Raw genomic sequence first — 23,138 nt, forward strand, 5'->3', positions numbered from 1 at the left:
TTTGTCATTAGCCATCCTACTTCTTGGGCTTCCCTGGTAGCCCAGCTGGTAAAGAATCTGCCTGCAATGCAGGAGACACTGGTTTGATTTCTTGGTTAGAAAGATCCCCTGGAGAAGGGAAAGGCTACACACTCCAGTATTCTTAAGCTTCCCTGGTGGCTCAGACAGTAAAAGAAGCCACCTGTAATGTGGGAGATCTGGGTTTGATCCCTGGGTTTGGAAGATCCCTTTGAGGAGGGCATGACAACCCACTGCAGTATTCTTGCCTGGAGAATCCCCATGGACAGAGGAGCCTGATGGGCTACAGGCTATGGGGTGGCAAAGAGTCAGATACAACTGAGCAACTAAGCACATTCTACTTCTTAATAGCACTCTAATATCCTTTTAGCAAATAAGTTCTCTTCTTTGTGTATTTATCACAGTTAGAGAATAACTGTGCCATCTGTCAGGCTCCTATCTCTAAATACACCCTGAGGGTGGGCTCACGACCTAACATCAGCCCACTGAATGCTTTCATCCTATATTATGAACAAGTAATGGAAGAATAAAACAAATGGTTGATAGGTATATTCAGGGTGACAACCCAACAGCAGAATCCTGACAAGACTGCACTTCCCACTTCTCTGCTCTACAGAGTTCCCTGGAATCCTCCCTTTCCCCAAGCCTGGTCCCTGACCTAGCCTCCAACTGATTGTGAGAGTCCCTGATAGCTTTTGCAACAACCTCAGTTTTTGCTTAATCAGTGGACTCCTGTTGTGTGCAATCAATATCCCTCATTAACATAGTATATGTGAGTAATTGATTATATATTTTCCACAATTTCTGTACTTCAATTTTGTCTCCCCAACAGGATTTTTAGTTACAGAGTTAATATTTACTAAATGCTGAAGAATCTTAGGGTAATAGAAAACCTAAACTGAAGGGGATTTTAAAAAATAAGCTACAGGTGAAAGAAAGAAATGCTGTATAAAGTAACTTTCCACAGGTCATATCTTTAACAGTGGGGTCACAAACTAGAGCAAGGATCACCAGCTCTGCTGTTCATTACTTTTTCCACCAGAACCAGCTTCTTTCATATTCATCAGGTGCTTTTTGGAAAACATTAAGGCTAAACCATGAATCATATTCTCAGGTGATATTCAAAGAGAATGCAATATGCATTCAAACAAGGAGCCCTAAGAGCAGTTATGGAGCAAGCTAACAAAACAACAGAACTGCATCCGTCGGTTTAGGATGTCATCCCGCAGGGCTAATGGAACATAGGAAATAATTCCCAAGAATGTGCCAAAGAAAGTAATTTCCCATAAGAACCCAAGGAAATATACTGCTATAATGATGACTGCAATAACTGATATACTATTCACAAGTCTTCGTTTATCGTGAGTTTTACAGTTATTTCCATACTGACAGAAATTTTCTGTTTCTTCCATGAGACAGCTGTGATGGTTAATGTTCCAGGATTAACTAAAAAGGGTCATGTTGGATTCAGAGTGACTATTTGCATAAGTGTAGCAGAAAGAAGTTGTTTTGTGTTTGTTTTTTTTTTAATTGGAGGCTAATTACTTTACAATATTGTGGTGGTTTTTGCCATACATTCAGTTCATATTAGAGAAGAAGCCCAGAACATTGCTGCTAGAATGTGGTTATGGAAGAACTGGCTCTAACGAGAGACAACAGGCACTGCTCCTGGGAGAGACTCCATCTCTGGAGTTTATAGCTAAGTCCAAGAGGAAAAGGTTTACTCTTCTGGGAGTTAAATCATACCCATCAAAGAGGAGAACTTTTAGCTGCCGTGATTTCATTATTTTCCACACATTTTCCATTTGCTATCAAATTAATAGTTTGTTCTTTTTTTCTTTGGGTATGATTAATATGAATTATTTACAAAGCCTGGACCCATCATTTCAGTCCTCTAGAAAAGAAAGAAAGCGAAGTCGCTCAGACGTGTCCCATTCTATGTGACCCCATGGACTGTAGACTGCCAGGCTCCTCCATCCATTAGATTCTCCAGGCAAGAGTACTGGAGTGGGATGCCATTGCCTTCTCCAGAGGATCTTCCCAATCCAGGGATCAAACCGGGTCTCCCACATTGCAGGTAGACTCTTTACCATCTGAACTACAAGGGAAGCTAGTTACCAGTTATAACTACTTAACTATGTACATCCCCATGATGGCCAAGAATTCAACAAGAAAGAGTTGAATGAGATGAAAGATCGAATAGCAGAATTTTTTATAACAATATGAAGGAGCAGCATTATGGTCATAAGAGAACAAATGTAAGATATATTTATATTTTCTTACTTCTGAGACCAGAAGTATTTAGAACTATATGGTATGTGTGACCCATCAAATATAACTATGTTAACAAATTCAGAGTCTTCTATAATACAAAGAAGCTAAGTCCAAGAAAATGTTTGAAAATTTTTTGAGGAAAGCAAAATTGCTATCAAAATATTTTACCATGGCCTACAAGGCCTCCTGTTACTTGGCTTTCTGCCTGTTTTACCAGAAGTATTTTCTATCAGTGCCTAACTATCTAAACTCTAGCCATATTGAATTTTTTTTAATCTTACCTTGGGTCATTTTACACTTTTGCCCCTGAGTTTGGAATAAATGGCTTTCTCATTATGGAAATTCTCAACCCAAAGAGGCTTCCTAGATCACCATAGCTAAAGTGGCCTCCTACCCAAACTAATCTTCATAGTTACTTTCTACTCATTACTCTATTTTCTCCACAGCATAAACACCAAACAAAACTGTCCCCCTTCTTTGTAAGTGGTTTATTTACAGTCTGAACTCTACAGAGGAATAAGCTTGAAAGAAGTTTTTTTTTTTTTTTTCCAATCATTGGCTTCAAGCTTGCATTGTTCAATTTTCCTTTCCTGCCTCTTAACAATAACTCAGGCAGCTCTCAAAGATGCTGGGTTGCTTCTAGTTATTACAACTCAGTCTAGTTCATTTTTAAGTCTCATTCTCCTTCTCAGGATGTTCCTTCACAGTTCCTCTCCATTTCTACCAATATTGGGGCTTCTGGAATTGGGAGTGAAAGTGGAAGAAAACCAGGAAAGATGGCCAAGATCTTGGGGAACAGGCTGCTTGTCATGGTTCTCTCTTGGTCACTGAGGTGTCTCTGGGTAAGAACCACTAGCCTTCATGCTCTCCTTGCAAACAGTCTCCAACTGCTGGTTCTTCAGAAAACCCACAGAGATCCTTCATTTAGTCTCCCTCCAGCTCACGTCTTCCAACCTTCGCACAGCAGCTGTTCTAGTGGTATATTACAAAGCTCCTGGTATCAAAACTTACTCACCAGGTGAGGTACCAGAAGGTCAGCCTGAGTCCGTGTACAGTTTAGTGTGTCTTCTTGAACTGCAGACCTCTCATATCCTTGCCATGCAAAGGTTCAAGGACAGCCTACTTCCTCTCTCTGTTCCGTCATTTGTTTCCAATTTTTTCCCTTCTATGTTAAAATGACACAGAGGCTGGTCAACAACATGCATAAGTCGATGATCCAATACAAAACAAGATGCAGTCTCACTTTCTTGCAGATGCCCCCAACCTCTACAGGCAGCTTTGTGCAGCTCCTCTGACTTGGCTCTTGGAGTTAACGAACACTCACTTGACTTTTAGGAGATACCTCCTCAGTTCCACCAAGTAGAAGAGAAGCAAATGCCAGTCACTCTCACTTCAGACAGCTGCTTCTCTCTTTCTCTCTCCTTTCCTCTTTAATCCCCTCTAAGAGAGACTGAAAGGGGAGCAGACCAAGCCTTGATGGGACATCTGTCCCCAGTTCTCTGCTGTTGTTTTTAGAATCTGAAGCACTCAATACATTTTTTTAACCTCAGATTTGTCTTCCCTGATAGCTCAATTGGTAAAGAATCCCTCTGCAATGCAGGAGACCCTGGTTCGATTCCTGGGTTGGGAAGATTCACTGGAGAAAGAATAGTCTACCCACTCCAGAATTCTTGGGCTTCCCTTGTGGCTCAGCTGGTAAAGAATCTGCCTGTAATGCGAGAGACCTGGGTTCCATCCCTGGGTTGGGAAGATCCCCTGGAGAAGGGAAAGATTAACCATTCCAGGTTAATTAACCATTAACTATACCCCATGTATAGTCCATGGGGTCGCAAAGAGTCAGACACAACTGAGTCACTTTCACTTGGCTTCTAAATCATGAGTATAGGAGTAACAAGAAAGGTCTCCTTTACTTGGTATCCTATATTAAACTTGCTTTTACTTATGCGTGTTTATTTTTCAGTACCTCCCATAAGAGCAAATCTCTAAACAGGGCAGAGATGCCTTAATTTACTAGCACACCCCTAGCCTCCTGTACATGACTTGGCACATATGAGGCACTGAATAATACCGACCAACTGATGGTATGAAAGAAACAACAGTGAAGCTTAAGGAAAGTTGTGGTTTGGTGCTGCTCAGTGCTCAAAACACGGAGATCCTAGATCTACAGTAGTGATCAGACTAACTCTGTTGTAGCAAGTTAGTGATCAAACTGCAACTAGATTCAGTGTCGCACCCCCCCCCCAACACACACATTTTTCCTATTTTTCTCTCTTTCTCCATTACTGTCTTTGCTCCTTTCCTTTCGTCCTTCCTTCCTTAAGGAACAAAGATATATAGTAGCTCATGTTCATATACTGGATAAACAGAAAATATATGTTAATTTAAGGTGAAATTGTGGAATGTTGGGAAACCAGAACAGCAAGTTTAGAGCAGACGTTGGTTTTAAAACTGAGTTTCAAAGGACCTTAAGCTAAGCAAACAGTAATATGGTTTATTACAAACAAAGAACCTAGAGTTCTTCATATTTTAAATACGAAAAAGGTTCCTGGTCATATAATTGCCTTTTCTCTCAAACTTTTAGAAGAAAGGGTAATATATCTTCAGTTCCCCCTACTTTTTTCCTCCCTTAGAATATTCTCTTATCAAATTCACACTGGGGAAAAAGAAAAGTAATGAGCATTGACTCCTGTGATTCCCTTTAGGAATTTCCTAAATTCCCACTTAAATTGTTTGTAGGTCCACAAGTGATTCCTGACCAAGTGCACCAAGAAAGGTGATATACTCTGAGTCAATTCCACAAAAGGAAGCTAAAGGATTTATCCAGGAGCTTCCAGGCAGAGTAAGCACACCATTTTCACTTAGGCTGTATGATTATCTCATGTGGCCTTAAAAAGGGTGGGTCTACGCATAATGCAATCCTCCCCATCACTACCAAAAGACCTCTTTATGATCACAAATGAGTTTCTAAAATGACCCCTTCTTAAAATAGTTCCCTCATTTTTCCTTTCATTGACCCCAGCACCCTACAGGTTATTATCCTAGCCCCTGTGAATCAACCACTGAACACTGTGGCAAGCACCACACATGTAATGAATGATCTTTGACGTCTCCTTCCCACTCACTGCTACATCTGAGCAACTACCAGTTGCATAGTTTCTACTCCCAAAGCAGATCTCAAGTCTGCTTTGCCTCCTTTTCCCATTATTAAGCCAGTCAAGCTCACAGTAGGGAAAAAATTATGCTTCAATGTAAAAGAGTATGTACTATTTAGATCACATCTTTCCAGGTTTCCGATTCTAGCCTTTCATTATTCTTGAGTTATCTTACAGCTCTGTAAGTTGTAGATAACTGGTAACAATGCACAATAATTATTGTCTATAATTGTGCAAGTTCTACCTGGTGGAGAGTCAACTAACTTTCCACCCTTCCCACCTGCCCCCTTGAGGCCAAAATTACTTTGATTTGCATATTTATTTCACTATTCCTGATTTGCAAATATCTTTTTCTTAAATCCTACCTTGAACTTATAATACCTCAACAGTTTCCCATTAATGAGTTAAAATTTTGAAATCTACTTATTCTTATATCTGTGTGAAAGCTGTAATTTTACCTTTAAAAAAAGAAGTATAGTTTAACTCATTCAGCAAAATTTAACACTTTTTAACACTCAAGGTTATCAGTTAACATGGCCCCTCTGCCCATCCTACTCCCCATGTAAATTGTTTGATATCAAAATAGCCTAAATCATTGTTCCTGAGTAAACCATAGAAACTCTTTGTTTCTTTGTTCTGGTTCTTGGCCAAGTCTATTCATCTATTCATGTCTTGTCTAACTCCACAGCTGCACCCATGGACCAAGTCGATACACTGGACCACTGGGACAGTCTTGATTTCATAGTCAAGAAGGCATCTTGTGTACATTTATGCACAGTCAACAATTTTTTCCTCATTGTAACAACAATATTTGGGAATCTGCTTTTATGATCTCATCATTAGGGGATCTCACTCAGAATATAATGGGGAACAGTTAGGTGAGGAAGTCTGATTCTGAAGCAGGCGGATTCTTTACCAGCTGAGCTACCAGGGAAGCCCTAATTAAATCTTTAACATCAACTCATTTTTAGATCTGTGTGAAAGTTGTAATTTTACCTTTTAAAAAAAGAAGCACAGTTTAACACATTCAGCAAAGATACACTTGTACTTTTTGATAAGGTTCGGGGTTATCAGTTAACATGGCCCCTCTGCCCATCCTACTCCCCATGTAAATTCTTTGATATCAAAACAGCCTAAATCATTGTTCCTGAGTAAACCATAGACACTTTTTGTTTCTTTTTTCTGGTTCTTGGCCAAGTCTATTCATCTAGTCAAGTCTTGTCTAACTTTACAGCTGTACCCATGGACCAAGTTGATACACTGGACCACTGGGACAGTCTTGATTTCATAGTCAAGAAAGCATCTTGTGTTCATTTATGCACAGTCAACAATTTTTTCCTCATTGTAACAATGGTATTTGGGAATCTGCTTTTATGATCTCATCATTAGGTGATCTCGCTCAGAATATAATGGGGAACAAACAGGCAAGAGATGATAAAGAGTCTGGTTTGCCAGCATTTGTTTGTTGAGGAGTATATGTGAACTGTACTCAGTCAAGAAAGCATTTTATGCTCTCTGAAAGTAGAACATCCCTTGAGATCTGCTTTAATGAGTATTTATGGTTCTGCATTTAATGTTAATCTATGATTGAACCTATGGAACTGAAGCTGCAATCTCTCAGCAAGTCTGTGTATGTCACTGAGAAAGACCTTTGCCTCTCATCATTTTTGATGTTTTCCTGTCTCTAGAATATATAAACTATAAAGTCTCTCAAATACAAATAGTGCCATTCTAATTGGCTCAGAAAGAAAAATAAGCACTTATATAACTTTATTATTCCCATATTTCTCAGGAAATAAAGAAATCAAACTTGTAAAACTAGGTTTTAAAATGAATCTTATAGAAAGCTCAAAATCAGAAGCAGGTCAATATAAAAACTTAAGTTCATGTAATAAGGCTTAATCTTTTATAAACAAGGCTGGTTTAATAACTTTTGGGTTGAAAACAGCAATGATGCTCCCTTGGTTTTATCAATGTGGTCTTCTGAGTTTATTGCTGCATAACAATATTAGCACAAACTTCTCAGCTTAAAGCAATGGACATTTATTAAACTCACGGTTTCTGTTTATCAATCAAAGTTAATTTTATTAGGCCCACTGCAGTAAGGGAGAACACTACCTTGAGAGATTCTAAGGACGTCTCAAATGGGGAGACTGGGGAAGGACTTGGGGATCTGGGCTTAAATGGTTGAAGTCAGGACAGTCCTTGACATAATAGTTTAGGATTGAGAGACAAAGAAAGTCAGCTTCTTGACATGTGTCTTAACAATGTTTTTTATAAGCTACCTATTTGGCCAAGTGAGCAGTCTATTATCCTGACAGGAGATAGAGCTGTCTGGCCAGATGGACAAACTATACAGATAAATCGCTTTTCAGGAATTTCCTGAAGCAAGTAGTGAAACTGTTAATTGGCTACAGCTTTTATATTCCTGGACAAGAATGTCCTGGAACAAATATTAGGTCAAACTGATACAGAGGATCTCAGTTCTCAGTCCCAATCATTAAGCTATGTAAATACAAATGGTCTACATAAATTCTTAAATTATAATTCTGATAAGTGATTTTCTAAATAGTTACATGTCAACTTAAGATCCTTATTTAATCCTAAAACCTTAGATTATGATTTTCTTCCCACTTAGGTCCCCACAGAGCACTGAGTTCCTTGTGCTATACAACAGGTTCTCACTAGTTATCTATTTTATAAATTTGCATGCTCAGTCACATCCGATTCTTTGCGACCCCATGGACTGCAGCTTGCCAGGCTTCTCTGCCTATGGAATTTTCCAGGCAAGAATACTGGAGTGGGTTGCCATTTCCTCTTCCAGGGATCTTCCTGACCCAGGGATCGGATCTGCAACTCCTGTGTCTCCTGCGTTGGCAGGTGGATTCTTTACCACTAAGCCACCTGGGAAGACCATTTTATACACAGTAGTGTATATATGTCAATCCCAATCTCCCAGTTTATCTTACCCCCACTTCCCTCCTTAGTATCCATACATTTATTTTCTATATCCTGTGTCTCTGTTCCTGCTTTGCAAAAATATCATTTTTCTAGATTCCACATGTAAGTGATTTGCTTTTCTCTCTCTGACTTACTTCACTCTGTATGACTGTCTCTAGGTCTAGACACATCTCTGCAAATTGCACAATTTCATTCCTTTTTATGGTTTAGTAATATTCCACTGTATATTCTACCATACCACATCTTATTTATTCCTGTGTTGATGGACATGGGCGTTCCTTTCACATCCTGGTTATTGTAAATAGTGCTGCAATGAACACTGGGATACAAGTACCTTTCTGAATTATGGTTTTTCTCCAAGTTTATGCCCAGGAATGGGATTGCTGGGTCATATGATTGTTCTATTTTTTGTATTTTAATGAATCTTCATACTGTTCTCCATAGTGGTTGGATCAATTTATATTTCCATGGATAGTATAAAAGGGTTCCCTTTTCTCCACACCTCTCCAACATTTATTGTTTGTATATTTTTTTGATGATGGGCATTCTGACCAGGGTGACGTGATACTTCAGTGTAGTTTTGATTTGCAATTTTCTAATAATTAGTAATGCTGAACATTTTTTCATGTGTTTGTTGGCCATCTGTATATCTTTTTTGGAGAAAAGTCTATTTAGTTCTTCCATCCATTTTTTAATTTTTATTTTTTTATATTGAGCTGTTTGTATATTTTGGAGATTAACCCCTTGTTAGTTGCTTCACTTGCAAATGTTTTCTCCCATTCTTGTCTTTCATCTTGTTTGTAGTTGTCCTTTGCTCTGCTTTGAGTTTATTTTTGTGTATGGTGTTAGGAGAATGTTCTGATTGCATTCTTTTAGAATCTAGATGTAGCTATCTAGTTTTCCCAGCACCACTTAGTGAAAAGACTGTCTTTTCTCCATTGTATATTCTTGCCTTCTGTGGCATAGATTAGGTGGCCATAGGTGCATGGGTTTATCTCTGGGCTTTCTCTTGTTATCTTGCTCCATCGATCTATATTTCTGTTTTTGTGCCAGTATCATACTGTCTTGATAACTGTAGCTTTGTAGTATAGTCTGAAGTCAGGGAGCCTGATTCCTCCCACTCTGTTTTTCTGTCTCAAGATTGCTTTGGTTACCCAGAGAATTTTGCATTTCCATGAAAATTATAAGATTTTTTTGTCTTAATTCTGTGAAAAGTGCCATTGGTAATTTGACAGGGATTGCACTGAATCTGTGTATTTTGGGGGGTAGCACAGTCAGTTTTTTCACAATATTGGATCTTCCAGTCCAAGAATATGATATGTTTTTCCATCTGTTTGTGTCATCTTTGGTTTCTTTCATCAGTATCTTATAGTTTTCTGCATACAGGTCTTTTTTCTCCCTAGGTAGATTTATTCCTAGGCATTTCATTTTTTTTGTTGCAATGGTAAATGGGATTGTTTCCTTAATTTCTTTCTGATCTTTTGTATGAAAAAGATTTCTATGTATTAACTTTGTATCCTGCAACTTTACCAAATTCATTGGTTAGCTCTAAAAGTAGAACCTGGACTATTCTTAAATCATGGAGAAGGAAATGGCAACCCATTCCAGTATGCTTGCCTGGAGAGTCCCATGGACAGACGAGCCTGGTGGGCTATGGTCCATGTGGTCGCAGAGTCGGACACGACTGGAACACACAACACATTCTTAAATCAAGTTCTTTAATGAATAACCTTGGACACATAGAAAATCTCTAAGTGAGTGAAATATTAAACTGAAATGTGGTCACCCAACATATATATATATTGTATACATATGTATACTATATATATATGTATGTGTGTATATATATATGTGTGTGTGTGTGTGTGTGTTTGTTTCTTATAGTGGCTAAATATGTTGGCCATGATAGTGATTATATTTATTTTGCTAATTTATAAAGGTGAAAATGGATGTAGGGGACTGTAGAGGGTTTTATGTGTGTATTTATGAGTTTTGTTAATTTGATGTGTATGAGATTCTTTGACACTCCTTTCCAGTTTTCTCTGTGAAACAGAAGTCAGTTAATTTGACTGAGAGTCATGAACCACATAGGTAGTCAAAGACTGCTAAAGCAATAGTAGCAGAAAATTACAACTGAATGTAAGATAGTGATATGTGTTTTTGTTTTCAAGAAAAGGAGACTAGTCTTGTCTTTGAAACTCTGGTTTTTCCTTAATACAAAAAAGGATTGTGTAAGAAAATTTTTGAATATAGAAAAGTACATACATTGGCAGGAAAAAACTGTATTTGTCTCAAACTAGAAATAATGAAATGGATTCAAATTTTGACAAAGTTCACTGAGTCTTGATGGGTTTATTTATAAGAAAATTTAAAATGTAGGGCAGGGAGTTCATGAATCCTTTACTGCTAAATATAATATTAATGTAAATAATGGAATTTTAATAATAGAATTCTAATGTAAATATAGAATTTTATTTTCTATATATTAAAAGTTCAAGTTTATCTTGAACTCTTTAGTCTTCTCTTTACAAGGGGTAGTAAGTAGCTACTCTTTTACATTCTGTGTGATCTGTCTGCATTTTGGAAATTCCACATCCTAACACAACAGTTTTCTGAAGACTTTGTCAAGTACTTTATTATTAGGCAACAAAAACATAATACTCCTCATTTCTGAAAAAGCTAAGATTCCTTTCAATTGTGTTGCTTTCTTCTTATTTAGAATATTGTATTGTATTGTCAGTTTGCTTAACAGTTAGCCAACTTACTGTTTCTCAGGCACATTTGATCCTGTCTTAATACATTACCTAATGTCCTCTGAGAACTCTCTTGATTTTGCTTTCCCACAATAGCTTATATGCAGAAAAATAAAATTTTCAGGATTTTCATTACAAATAAAACTTCTTTGAAATTCTCCATAAGATCCCTGGAAATTCATGACGATTTATTCTTTTGCTTTATAAAAAGAGGTGATGCCCCCAAATTGTTTTCTTGACATGTTCTGTACTTCTAGATTAGCTCAACTATATTGTAAGAACCAATCAAAAGAGTGGTCAAGTTATAGGGTAAATTTCTATATAGACAAAATATTATTCACATATATGTTTTGGAGACAGTATGCATTATAAAATGAATTGGAAGGTCCTGGAGATTTCTCGGTGCTGTCATTGTCTATAACATGTTCTTACTCCCAGGAAAAACACTGATCAAATTCTTACAAAAAATTACATACTACATTTAGTAAAGAATTTTACTGTCTTCGGCTTTGACATTGTTAGTTACCACGATATATTAACCATAATCATTTAGTCTCATTGACAGATGACTCCTATTATCTTCTGATGCTTGTCAAAAGGCTCACAGGTTAAAATTTTAATATTCAACAAAGGACAATCTCAGAATCTCATGGGAAAGAATACACTTTGTACTCTTAATTGATGATAGTTCAATGAATAGGCTCATGAGTAACAACTTTCGAGCACAAAGATGACATTGCTTGCACAACTGTCAGATATATTTGGGAATGAGTTGAGATTTTCAAGACTCTTTTCTTTTTTCAGAGTGAGACGACTTCATGAAAGCAGACTGATGACCCAAGATACAGCAGAACAAGAAATATGTACATAAAGCTAAATGAATTGATACGGGAAGTTTAACTATAGTTATTTGGTTTGGAATACTGACAGCATTTATTTGTTAACTGTCTATTTTCTGATGCTTTTGTGAAGAAGTACTTTACTTGGCATTAACAATTTATGTCTAGCTCTCTAACTCTCAACATCAAATGTAACTTTCAACATAAAATGAAACATTAAAAAAAATAGCTCCTAGCTTTCAGTGCCTCCTTCAGAATTTAGAACCAAATATCTTTACTGAGTCTCCAAAGTTACTTGCATAGGTCAAAAAGCAGCTGTCTTCCTTTCAGTTCAGTTCAGTCGCTCAGTCCTGTCCGACTCTTTGCAACCCCATAGACTGCGGCACGCCAGGCCTCCCTGTCCATCACCAACTCCCAGAGTTTACTCAAACTCATGTCCATTGAGTCGGTGATGCCATCGAACCATCTCATCCTCTGTCATCCCCTGCTTCTCCCACCTTCAATCTTTCCCAGCATCAGGGTCTTTTCACGTGAGTCAGCTCTTCACATCAGGTGGCCAAGTTTCAGCTTCAGCATCAATCCTTCCAATGAATATTCAGGACTGATTTCCTTTAGGATGGACTGGATGGATCTCCTTGCAGTCCAAGGGACTCTCAAGAGTCTTCTCCAACACCACAGTTCAAAAGCATCAATTCTTCGGTGCTCAGCTTTCTTTATAGTCCAGCTCTCACATCCATACATGATTACTGGAAAAACCATAGCCTTAACTAGACGGATCTTTGTTGGCAAAGTAATGTCTCTGCTTTTTAATATGCTATCTAGGTTGGTCATAACTTTTCTTCCAAGGAGTAAGCATCTTTTAATTTCATGGCTGCAATCACCATGTGCAGGGATTTTGGAGCCCCAAAAAATAAAGTCTGAAACTGTTTCCACTGTTTCTCCATCTATTTCCCATGAACTGATGGGACCAGATGCCATGATCTTAGTTTTCTGAATGTTGAGCTTTAAGCCAACTTTTTCACTCTCCTCTTTCACTTCATCAAGAGGCTCTTTAGTTCTTCTTCACTTTCTGACATAATGGTGGTGTCATCTGCATAGCTGAGGTTATTGATATTTCTACCGGCAATCTTGATTCCAGCTTGTGCTTCTTCCAGCCCAGCATTTCTCATGATGTATTCTGCATATAAGTTAAATAAGCAGGGTGACAATATACAGCCTTGACGTACTCCTTTTCCTATTTGAAACCAGTCTGTTGTTCCATGTCCAGTTCTAACTGTTGCTTCTTGACCTGCATACAGATTTCTCAAGAGGCAGTCAGGTGGTCTGGTATTCCCATTTCTTGAAGAATTTTCCACAGTTTATTGTGATCCACAGGGTCAAAGGCTTTGGCATAGTCAATAAAGCAGAAATAGATGTTTTTCTGGAACTCTCTTGCTTTTTTGATGATCCAGTGGATGTTGGCAATTTGATCTCTGGTTCCTCTTCCTTTCACCAGGTATCAAATTCTTATTAAAAGATTATGTCTTGCACCCCAACACTGAAGATTTTGACACCATCATACAAAGTCATACCTGGGAGTCATATTTGAAAATAAATTACAATCAGATATGGACATCTCATCATTAACAAGCAAGTGTTGTATTTTATATGTGAAAGCAATGCCTACAATCCCACCTAAAAAAACTAGGCTGGTACCTATTTTATGGTTAAAGCCCCACAAGTCAGAAGCAACAGACTTACTGCTGGCCAGGAACTTCAGCATACTTGGAACATAAAGTGGAAAAGAGTTCACCAGAATCTATAAGCCATGAGTGAAATAGGTTTTCTTGGGCTTGGGTGGATAGGTTTTCTTGGGCTTGGTTTCCTAATCTTAGGATAGAAGAAAATAATAGATCCTTTTAAATTATTTGAATCTTACATTTCTTAATGGAAAAACTCAGCAGAATTTAATTCTTTGGCTCTACGGTTGCTCAGTACTGAACCCTCAAGTAGGCATACACAGACAGTTAATACCTTTGGCTGAACTACGTAAACAACCACTCCAATGCATAATGAATCCAGCGCTTTGTGTGTGCGATCAAAAATAGATCTCTAAAGGTTATTTATGATCAAAAGAACAGACTGTTAAGCAGAAATTATTAAAAATTTATAAATAAGGCAAAAGATGGGTGATAGGACCTCTCATTATCATACTGGAGTATTATCTAACAGACTAAACCAAAGATTATTTAATTATCTAAAGGACTGTATCTATGTTTGACTGGGCTATTTTCTATTAATTAAACACTCAGTCTCCATGACACAGATGCTAGCCAGTAGAGAACAAATTTAAGAAAACTTCTGGCAAATTTACCAGTGACAGTGAACTTTGAAGGAAGAAAGAATTTTTTATTAAGCATCACCTAAGTGTCAAAAACTATACATTACTCATTTAGTCATAAAAACAACCTTGAGTGATAGGTCTTATTATCCTCTTTTTACAAGTAAGAAAGTTGAAGTTCAACAGGTAAAACAATTTGCCACAGTGTTTAGCTAGTAAATGGTGGATCCAGGTGTCAAACCCCGAATGTTCTTTCAAAGCCTACGCTTTTCTTTTTTTTTTTACTACATTATTCTACGCCCATAGTAAAAACTTTCCACTAACAACCACAAAGTTATACCTGCCACTTCTGCAAACCAAAAATGATATCTAAATGTCACCTCAAAAAATATGCTAGTTAGAAAAGCAGAATTTCATGATGGGAAATGTAAGTTTATATTCTGTGTGCACAGAGTAAAAGACCTATGAGTCATCTCCTGCAACCCACTAAGTATTTAGTTGAAGACTGCTCTTTATCATCTAGCTAGATGGCAATTAGAAGCCTGTGAGACAAAGTATCCCTTAGGAAAAACTGGCTAAAGAATAAATCATTTAAAGTGCTTTACAGATATTACCTAATACATTTTCACACAACTCTGTGAGTTCCACAGCATTATACATGAAGCGATCCTAATTTGTTTATGGACGTTCAAAGGTGAGAGTGTGTAAAGTGGAAGGCCAGAACACTGCTAACAACATTAGACTTACCTGAGGCCTTGGGCAGTTTTGTCTGTTTCAGCTGAGACACCACTAAGTCAATTAACCTCTACTGTTTTCCTTAACCTGTTTAATGAAAATGTCAGTACCACTTGGGCCAGAAGGCTGTGTGAAACAAACCAGGCAGGTCATTTAGAATTTTTTTCTTCTCTTTAAGTAGCCCCACTTTGATCTGATCAATGGTTAACATCCTGCACCCTAGAAACAAAGGGGAGATATTAATATTTGCCTTCCCTAAGGGATTTTTTCAAAGCAGCGAACTGTGAATTTCCAGCTAATTTAAAATAGCTACTCTACAGAAAGGAGAATTTGTCTCAGCCACTGAGTAAGACTCAGGGCAAAATTATTGTTATACTATCATCCTTGTCTCCCTTTATTTGTTAACTGTTGATAGGAAACTGATTTCACCTAAGAAAAACCTCTGTAATTTGGGAATAAAGTGGATGATACATGTTTCTGTCCTGGAGAAAGGGTATTGAAGATGGCAGAGGCGTAGGGCAGAATTTCACATGTGAAAATTTAATATGTATTGGATTGTCTGGGCTTTGATGTAAGTAAGAAGAAACTGAAGAACTGTTCTGACAATCTTTCCCACGTAGGTAAGTGATCCCTGAAGCCACCAGTTGCTCAAGCAGAAACAGAAATCACCCGATTCTCTTCCTCCCTTATCTTCCCACAGGCAATCCACTGGCATGTTCTGTCAGGTTTTACTGCTAAAACCTCTCTGATCTGTCCACATTTTCCCCCCTATCTCTTCTGCTTTCACCTTTGTGCAAACAGCGAAGTGAATGATTCTACCAAGGTAGGGAATGAAGAGCTTTCTCAATAGTGCAGATAACTGTGGAAAACACCACAACTGGTAGCAGAAGAAAAGTTCAAAGAGACGCTGAAATGGTGTGAGAACCAGAATATAATTGGGGTAAACAGAGAATTTAGACAGAAAGGACCTGAGACTTTAAAGTTGACTTCGAGCTGTTTCCCAATCAGGATATGTTTCTTACACATGATAGTGAAGACTACAATATTGTATATAAACTTATACTTTATACAATTTCCAAATGATTACTGAGATCTGTATAATTTTTAAGGTGAGATCTTCCAGATTAAAAAAAAAAAAACTAAAAGCATGTAATAAAATAACGGTGTAATACTTCATAATTTCTTACTATTTTGTATTAGTTTTTTTGACATTTAAATACACACAAATCAGATATTTGGCTTTTGTTTTGTTTGGGGTACACTCAGTCAAAAAATCAAAAGGCCAATATTAAAATTCATTGTGATAAAAGCAAGTTTCTCAGTCTTGCATAGGAAATTGTTCATTTGTTCAAACAAGCCAAATTCACTTTGAAAAATACATCTGTATCCTATAGTCTTAAAAATTCTAAGAAAGGTGTCTCAATTTTTTCCAATGTTCTTCATTAAAATGATCTTTGATCTGAACTTAAGAAATATTAATATTTATTAAGTTCAAGGCATATTCATGTATTAAAAGATAATTTTTAGAAGAGAATATATATAAAAAAAGAAGAGAATATAGCATGACTTTCATAACATAAAATTAACATGTGTCAAAGCTTTAATTTAATTCACTAATTAATGAATGAACCAGAAGACATTACAATTGGTTCAAAAGAGAATTCAAAGAATCTCATATATCTGGGCATTAGGAATGGTGAAATAAATTTGCTTAACAAATGTAAAACTTCAAAACTGCTCAATATCCACAGAGCAATAATCAACTGAATCCCAATGAGATACAATTTGCATTTCTATGGGCAAGAATCATTTGCATTACTATAAGTATTATATAACTTACAGCAATGCAAAATAATTCAAAGACAATAAAAGACTCAGAAACCGGACAGAAGCAGATAAGCTGGACAATGCCCAATTTCCCATTGAAGACAACCCTAATATCTTGGTCTATTTCTAAGTCTTTCACAAGTTTTCCCTACAAATCAAACAAAACGTACTAATTCCCTGTGCCCCACTGCACAAAATCTGGAGGGGAAAGGAATGAAGAAGAAGGAGATAAACACATTAACTGAGCAGATTACAAGGCACAGTGGGATATAGCCCAAAAGAACTGGTGGTTTCCCAATAAACACAACATGCACAAGGAAGGAAGATATAATACCTACTCTGATTGGGTGCTGTCTGTTGCTGCATGCACACTGAAGCATACCCAGAAACAAAAGTACCATGACAAACCCCGTGCAGGGAAAGAGCCATATTCCCACAAGGAGCCTTGGCGAAGAGGCACAGTGTTGCAGGTCTTTACAGGAGAAAGTTCTTCTGATTGTGTTAATCATTTCACAAAGGATGGTTATATCAAATCATTACTTTGTACCCTATAAACAATTTTATTTGTCAATTATACCTTACTAAGGCTGAAGGAAGGGGTGGGGGGGTGGGAAGGGGGGAAGAAGAAAGGTTTTAAATAAGTAGCATATGAGGTACAGGAGAAAAAGTATTCAAGCTAAGTGAATGATATTAATAGTAAGAAAAAAGCAACACATACATAATGTTTTTTGGCTTATACTTTAGTATGGCTGGATAATATGAGAGCTAAAGAAAGTAGTGTAGGTAAAGTAATAGGAGTAGAAGTCAGTTTTCAAGTATTTAAAGAACGAATAAACAGTTGAGAAAAGATCAGGCCAGAAATTTGACAGTTAAGGGAGAAGAGATTGTGTGGTGAATTAAGGAAGATGCTTTAAATAGGAAGTAATTGAGCTTACACGCTGCATATACAGTGAAGAGGGAGCAGTTTATAGGTAAAAATAAAGAAGGGAAACTTATGATACCAGATTCTCAAATGAAATTTTACTGATACAATCAAGGACAAAGAAGAAAGAAGAGAAAAAAATTTGGGAAAAGAAGAGAAAGAATTTCTCAAGTCAGAATGGAAGTATAGTTAATTACACTGTATTGCATATTTGCAAGTTGCTAAAAGAGTAGATCTTAAAAGTTCTAATCATAAGAAAAAAAATCCTGTAACCATGTATATATGTTGTTATTTAGTCACTCAGTCACGTCCAACTCTTCTGCGACCCCATGAACTGCAGCCTGCCAGGCTCTTCTGCTGGGATTTTCTGGGCAAGAATACTAAAGTGGGTTGCCATTTCCTTCTCCAGAGAATCTTCCCAACCCAGGTATAGAACTCACATCTTCACATCTCTTATATTGCAGGCAGATTCTTTATGTATATATGCATGGTGACAAATGTTAACCAGTTATGATTTTGCAGTATATACAAATATCAAATCACATTGTATGCTAGAAACTAATACAACTCCAAATGTCAATTATACCCAAATTTTAAAATCCCAACAAAATGGACACAGTAGAGCAGGAACAGTTTATATCAAAATATTTTCACCTCAGAACTGTGCTTCTCCTATGGTGCTGGTCCTTTTCGAACCTGTTTGCTCTCTTCTTTATCCTCATGACCTCCTGTGCTACAACAGGAAATAGATATTTGGTTAAAAAGGAAAAAAAAAATAGAAGGGCAGGAGTAAAGTGTGGTCAGTATTTTTCATTTTGTCTCCTATTAGATCGTTTCTTTTTTTTTTTTATAATATTAGCATTGAGATAATCTGCTGAGCATTAGTTAACATTCTGGCAAATAAACATGGAGCCACTAACTAGTTTTTAGCATTATTATATTTAAGAAAGTTCAGTCTGGTTAGAGGAATGGCAGGAAGCTGTAAGATTGAATTTTTGAGCCAGACATGAGGGAGAAAAGTTTAAAGGATAAAAAGTTCCAGCAAGATATCATGCCTTAAGCAAGGCAACAACCAGGGAATGGAGAGGAGGCAACATATTTGAGTTATTTAGAAGAGAGAATGGGAGTAGAGCAAGTGAAGACTGAAAAGTCAACACTATCCTTCCTAGAGCTTGTCAGAGAAGGAACTAGATGGAGAGTTAAACACAAAGAAACACAGTCCACGGATGGGCTTCACTAACAAAATAAAGTTATTAGTAGAAGGGAAATGTCCAGGAGAGACAAAGAGTTTAAAGAAGACACAGAAAGAGAATGACTGACATAGGGATAACTGATGGGGTCATCAACACTCCCAAGAAAGGGGGACAGGAAGAGATTCAGAGCAGAGAAGGATTAGCTTTAAACTGGAGGGAAAGCTATGCAAATGACACCACACTTATGGCAGAAAGTAAAGAACTAAAGAGCCTCTTGATGAAAGTGAAAGAGGAGAGTGGAAAAGTTGGCTTAAAGCTCAACATTCAGAAAACTAAGATCATGGCATCTGGTCCCATCACTTCATAGCAAATAGATGGGGAAACAATGGAAACTTTGTGAGAGACTTTATTTTGGGGGGGCTCCAAAATCACTGCAGATGGTGATTGCAGCCATGAAATTAAAAGACGCTTCCTCCTTGAAAGGAAAGTTATGAGCAACCTACACACCGTATTAAAAAGCAGAGACGTTACTTTGCCAACAAAATCCCGTCTAGTCAAAGCTATGGTTTTTCAGAGTCATGTATGGATGTGAGAGCTGGACTGTAAAGAAAGTGAAAGTGAAAGTGAAGTCGCTCAGTTGTGTCCGACTCTTTGCAACCCCATGGACTGTAGCCCACCAGGCTCCTCATGCCATTTCCTTCTCCAGGGCATCTTCCTGACCCAGGGATCGAACCCAGGTCTCCTGCATTGCAGGCAGACGCTTTAACCTCTGAACCACCAGGGAAGCCTACTATAAAGAAAGCTGAGCGCCAAAGAATAGATGCTTTTGAACTGGGGTGTGGAGAAGACTCTTGAGAGTCCCTTGGACTGCAAGGAGATCCAACCAGTCCATCCTAAAGGAAATCATTCCTGAATATTCATTGGAAGGACTGATGTTGAAGCTGAAACTCCAATACTTAGGCCACCTGATGCGAAGAACTGACTCATTAGAAAAGACCCTGATGCTGGGAAAGACTGAGGGCAGGAGGAGAAGGGGATGACAGAGGATGAGATGGCTGGATGGCATCACTGACTCGATGGACATGAGTTTGAGTAAGCTCCGGAAGTTGGTGATGGACAGGGAGGCCTGGCGTGCTGCAGTCCATGGGGTCACAAAGAGTTGGACACAACTAAGTGGCTTAACTGAACTGGAGGGAAGGAAGGGGGGGCACAAGCTATTCACAACATTTCAGAAAGCCTTCTAGAAATTGCAATTAAATAAAATGTCAAGTTTCTTTACTTTTGGCAGGCATTAAATCAACCCTGCAGGCTAACACTGGTTATCATGTGCTGATCAGAAATTCTAATTTGCTGTTGATGACATCATAGAAATTTCCAAGATGTGATTTGGTAGACTGTATACTGTTAGCAGAGTTATTTATCTGTTTGGGTTTTTTTTTTTTTTTTTGCAATATCTGATTTAATTCTCCCAGCATGTGATCAACCTTGGATCAGAAGAACGACAGCCAAAATTAAGCAACCATTTCCAGGGAACAGTGCCTCGTGTTTGTACACTTATGTAGCTTTATTGCGTATTAGCATTACATCCATGACAGTGATGTATGTGATTTCATTTAAGTGTCAAAAATCTTTCAAGATATGGGGTCCATAGATAAAAACAATAAAAAGACTCCTTGGATGAAAAGAATTGGGATGACAAGATCTCTACAGTCCCATCATATCGAACATTCTATCACTTTAAGAGGGACGTTTAAGTACAAGTTCAGGAATGGCTTAACGGGAAAGTTGCAAAGAACGCCTGAAAACACCCTAACTAATCAGGAACTCACTCAAGCAGAAAAGGAAGCAAATGTAAATAACCATTCCCACATGGAAGGCAGCACAGGGGAACCCAGAAAACTAACGAAATAAATAAAATGGGGGACTAAGGAAGGTTTAACAAAGGCAAAGGAGTGCTCCCTTTTTTGATAACCACATTAACCAACTTCAGGAGCATGAATGATGGTCCCGAGAACACATTTTGACGTCTGGCCCAACCACCTAACCAACGCTCGTGTAAATACAAAAAAAGTGGAGTTCTATTCTCACTGACACCTACATCAAGCGAGGCTCGTTTTGTACCTTCTACTCTGTTCATTCCAGAAGGGAGCGAATTCCAGTGTTCTTGCCTGGTGAATCCCATGGACAGAGGAAGCTGGTGGGCTGTAAGTTCATGGGGTCTCAACGAGTCGGACTTGACTGAAGCGACTGAGCAAGGAAGCACTCTGTACTTTTGATATACTTTCGCTCACTGGAACTGGGTAAACCCAGGGCTCCCCACCCCCAACACCCCCCGCCCCCAAGTTTTCAAGAGAAACGGGCTTCCGAGCAGTGAGTTAAGAGTTAAGACTGGTCATCATACAGGTGGGTTGGTGCTAAGGCTGTCCGCAGTGTCTACACCTGGCTTGCATCAGGGGGGCATCCAGACTGACCAGAGAGCCTGACGATAAGCCCCGGTGACTTTGGGGTAGCCTTCGCATCCTGCTAGGCAGGTTTAGGGAGTAGAAAGCTCGTTAAAGGGTGTGTTGCGGAAGGAAGGAGGGGAACGATGTGTGCTTTTCTTCCGGAACGGTACTTCTATTGCCCCAACCTGGGCTCAGGTTGCCGCCAGTAAGCTAATTAAAAGCCCAGGAGTCGCGTTCGGGCCAGGGTGGAAGCCTGGTCCCCTCTCCTCACATCCCCATGTCTCTGCCGCCGCCGCCGCCGCCTGCCTCAGGTGACCCGGTGACCCCTGAGGACAGTCTGGGGTCCGTGACCCCGGAGGACTGGGCAACCGGACCCCCCTCTCAAGCGCAGCCTCTCTTAAGGCAGGAGGCTAAAGGGGAGGAGGAGGAAGGGGAGGAGACAGGCGTCCAGGGCGCCTGGGGGAAAGGCACGGCGGAACAGCGGCGGCGGGGCTGGGGGGAGGCCGCCGAGGCGGCCGCGGCCGAGGAGGGGCAGGTAGAGGCCGGGGGCGCCGCGGGGTCAGCCTCCCCGGCGGGAGGCGCGGGTGGCGGCCGCGAGGGCTGGCGGCGGCTCCTCGACTGGCTGCGGCGGCGGCAGCCCCAGTGCTGCCCCTGTGCGGCGCCCCTTCCCCGCTCCGCCGCACACTGTTGTCATGGAGGAACCAAGATGGCGGCTCTGGCCTACAACTTGGGCAAGCGGGAGATCAACCACTACTTCAGCGTGAGGAGCGCCAAGGTACTGGCGCTGGTGGCCGTACTGCTGCTCGCGGTGTGCCACCTCGCCTCCCGCCGCTACCGAGGTGAGCGGGCCCTCCCCCTGCCCGGGCCGGCCGGGGCGGGAGGAGGCGACGCGGAGGCTGGAGGCCGCCCCCCTCGCCCGACACACGCCCACGCTCACGCGGCCGCCCGCCGGCGCGCCCAGCGGGCGGGGCAGGCGGTACCCCCACGTGCCCCCAGGTGGCCCGGGCGGCGGGCCAGGCGCCCCCGACCGACCGAGCGGACCCCAGTTCAGGCGGCCACGGGTCGAGGGCCCGTGGTCCTGGGCACCGCCCCCCCCACCCCGAGCCGCCACTGCTGGAGTCGTGGGCGCCCGCCCGGGCCGGGGCCAGCGGGTAGCGGGGGTCCCGGCTCCTGCGCGGGCTGGCCCGGGGGAGACGCGGCAGACCCGGGGCTCGCGTGCAGGAGGCGAGCAGGCGGCCCTCGGGGGGCCAGCCCAGGGCGCCTGAAGGCCAAGGCCGCCCGGCACGGGGGCACCTCGTCTCCAAGTGGGCTCGCCCAATTCTGCGCCTTAAGGGCCCGGCTTTTTAGCCTTTGTTTTATCCCGTTTCTGCCCCCTGGAACAGCGGGGCCAAGCTGTTGGACAGCGGCAGAGGCCGCCCCATTTTCTTTTGCGGCCGAGTTGACAGCCGGCAGAAGATGCTCTTGGCCAAATGGAGGAGGTGTCACCCAGGCTTTGTGATTCAGAAACGTTTAAAGGGGTCTGGTTGCACACTTTTTACAAAGTGAAGCTGCTGCCAATATTAGAAAAGAACTTCTGGGTTGACAGGAGTTGAGGTGGGCAATGAAAACAAGTTGGAAGCAGTCTGAGAGGAGGCCTTTGCTGTGGGTTTTGAAATTGGTGCAAAGAGCAAGGAAATATGACCTCAGTATTTCAGAACGTG

The 23,138-nt window shown here is 40.2% G+C and overlaps 1 protein-coding gene and 1 long non-coding RNA gene across 4 annotated transcripts in view; one reads left to right on the plus strand and one right to left on the minus strand.

The window, feature by feature from the left end:
• The window catches only part of LOC123334645, a 37,996-nt gene extending 16,584 nt beyond the window's left edge, over positions 1-21,412 (minus strand). The window contains exons 1-2 of the long non-coding RNA XR_006552632.2: positions 21,116-21,412; positions 18,456-18,534 (exon numbers count right to left, since the gene is read on the minus strand). This is a non-coding gene — a long non-coding RNA (uncharacterized LOC123334645). The remainder of the gene's footprint in view (positions 1-18,455; positions 18,535-21,115) is intronic.
• Positions 21,413-21,492: 80 nt separating this feature from the next.
• CASD1 (CAS1 domain containing 1) overlaps positions 21,493-23,138 on the plus strand; it is a 54,564-nt gene continuing 52,918 nt past the window's right edge. For 2 of the 3 annotated variants that reach the window (XM_025290860.3, XM_044946440.2), the window contains exon 1: positions 21,493-22,277. In XM_025290860.3, the coding sequence (XP_025146645.2) occupies positions 21,716-22,277 (562 nt within the window). In that variant the 5' untranslated portion in view covers positions 21,493-21,715. The remainder of the gene's footprint in view (positions 22,278-23,138) is intronic. The other variant, XM_025290859.3, reaches the window with a different exon arrangement.

The sequence above is a fragment of the Bubalus bubalis genome, chromosome 8, assembly GCF_019923935.1.
Source record: "Bubalus bubalis isolate 160015118507 breed Murrah chromosome 8, NDDB_SH_1, whole genome shotgun sequence".
NCBI lineage: Eukaryota > Metazoa > Chordata > Mammalia > Artiodactyla > Bovidae > Bubalus > Bubalus bubalis.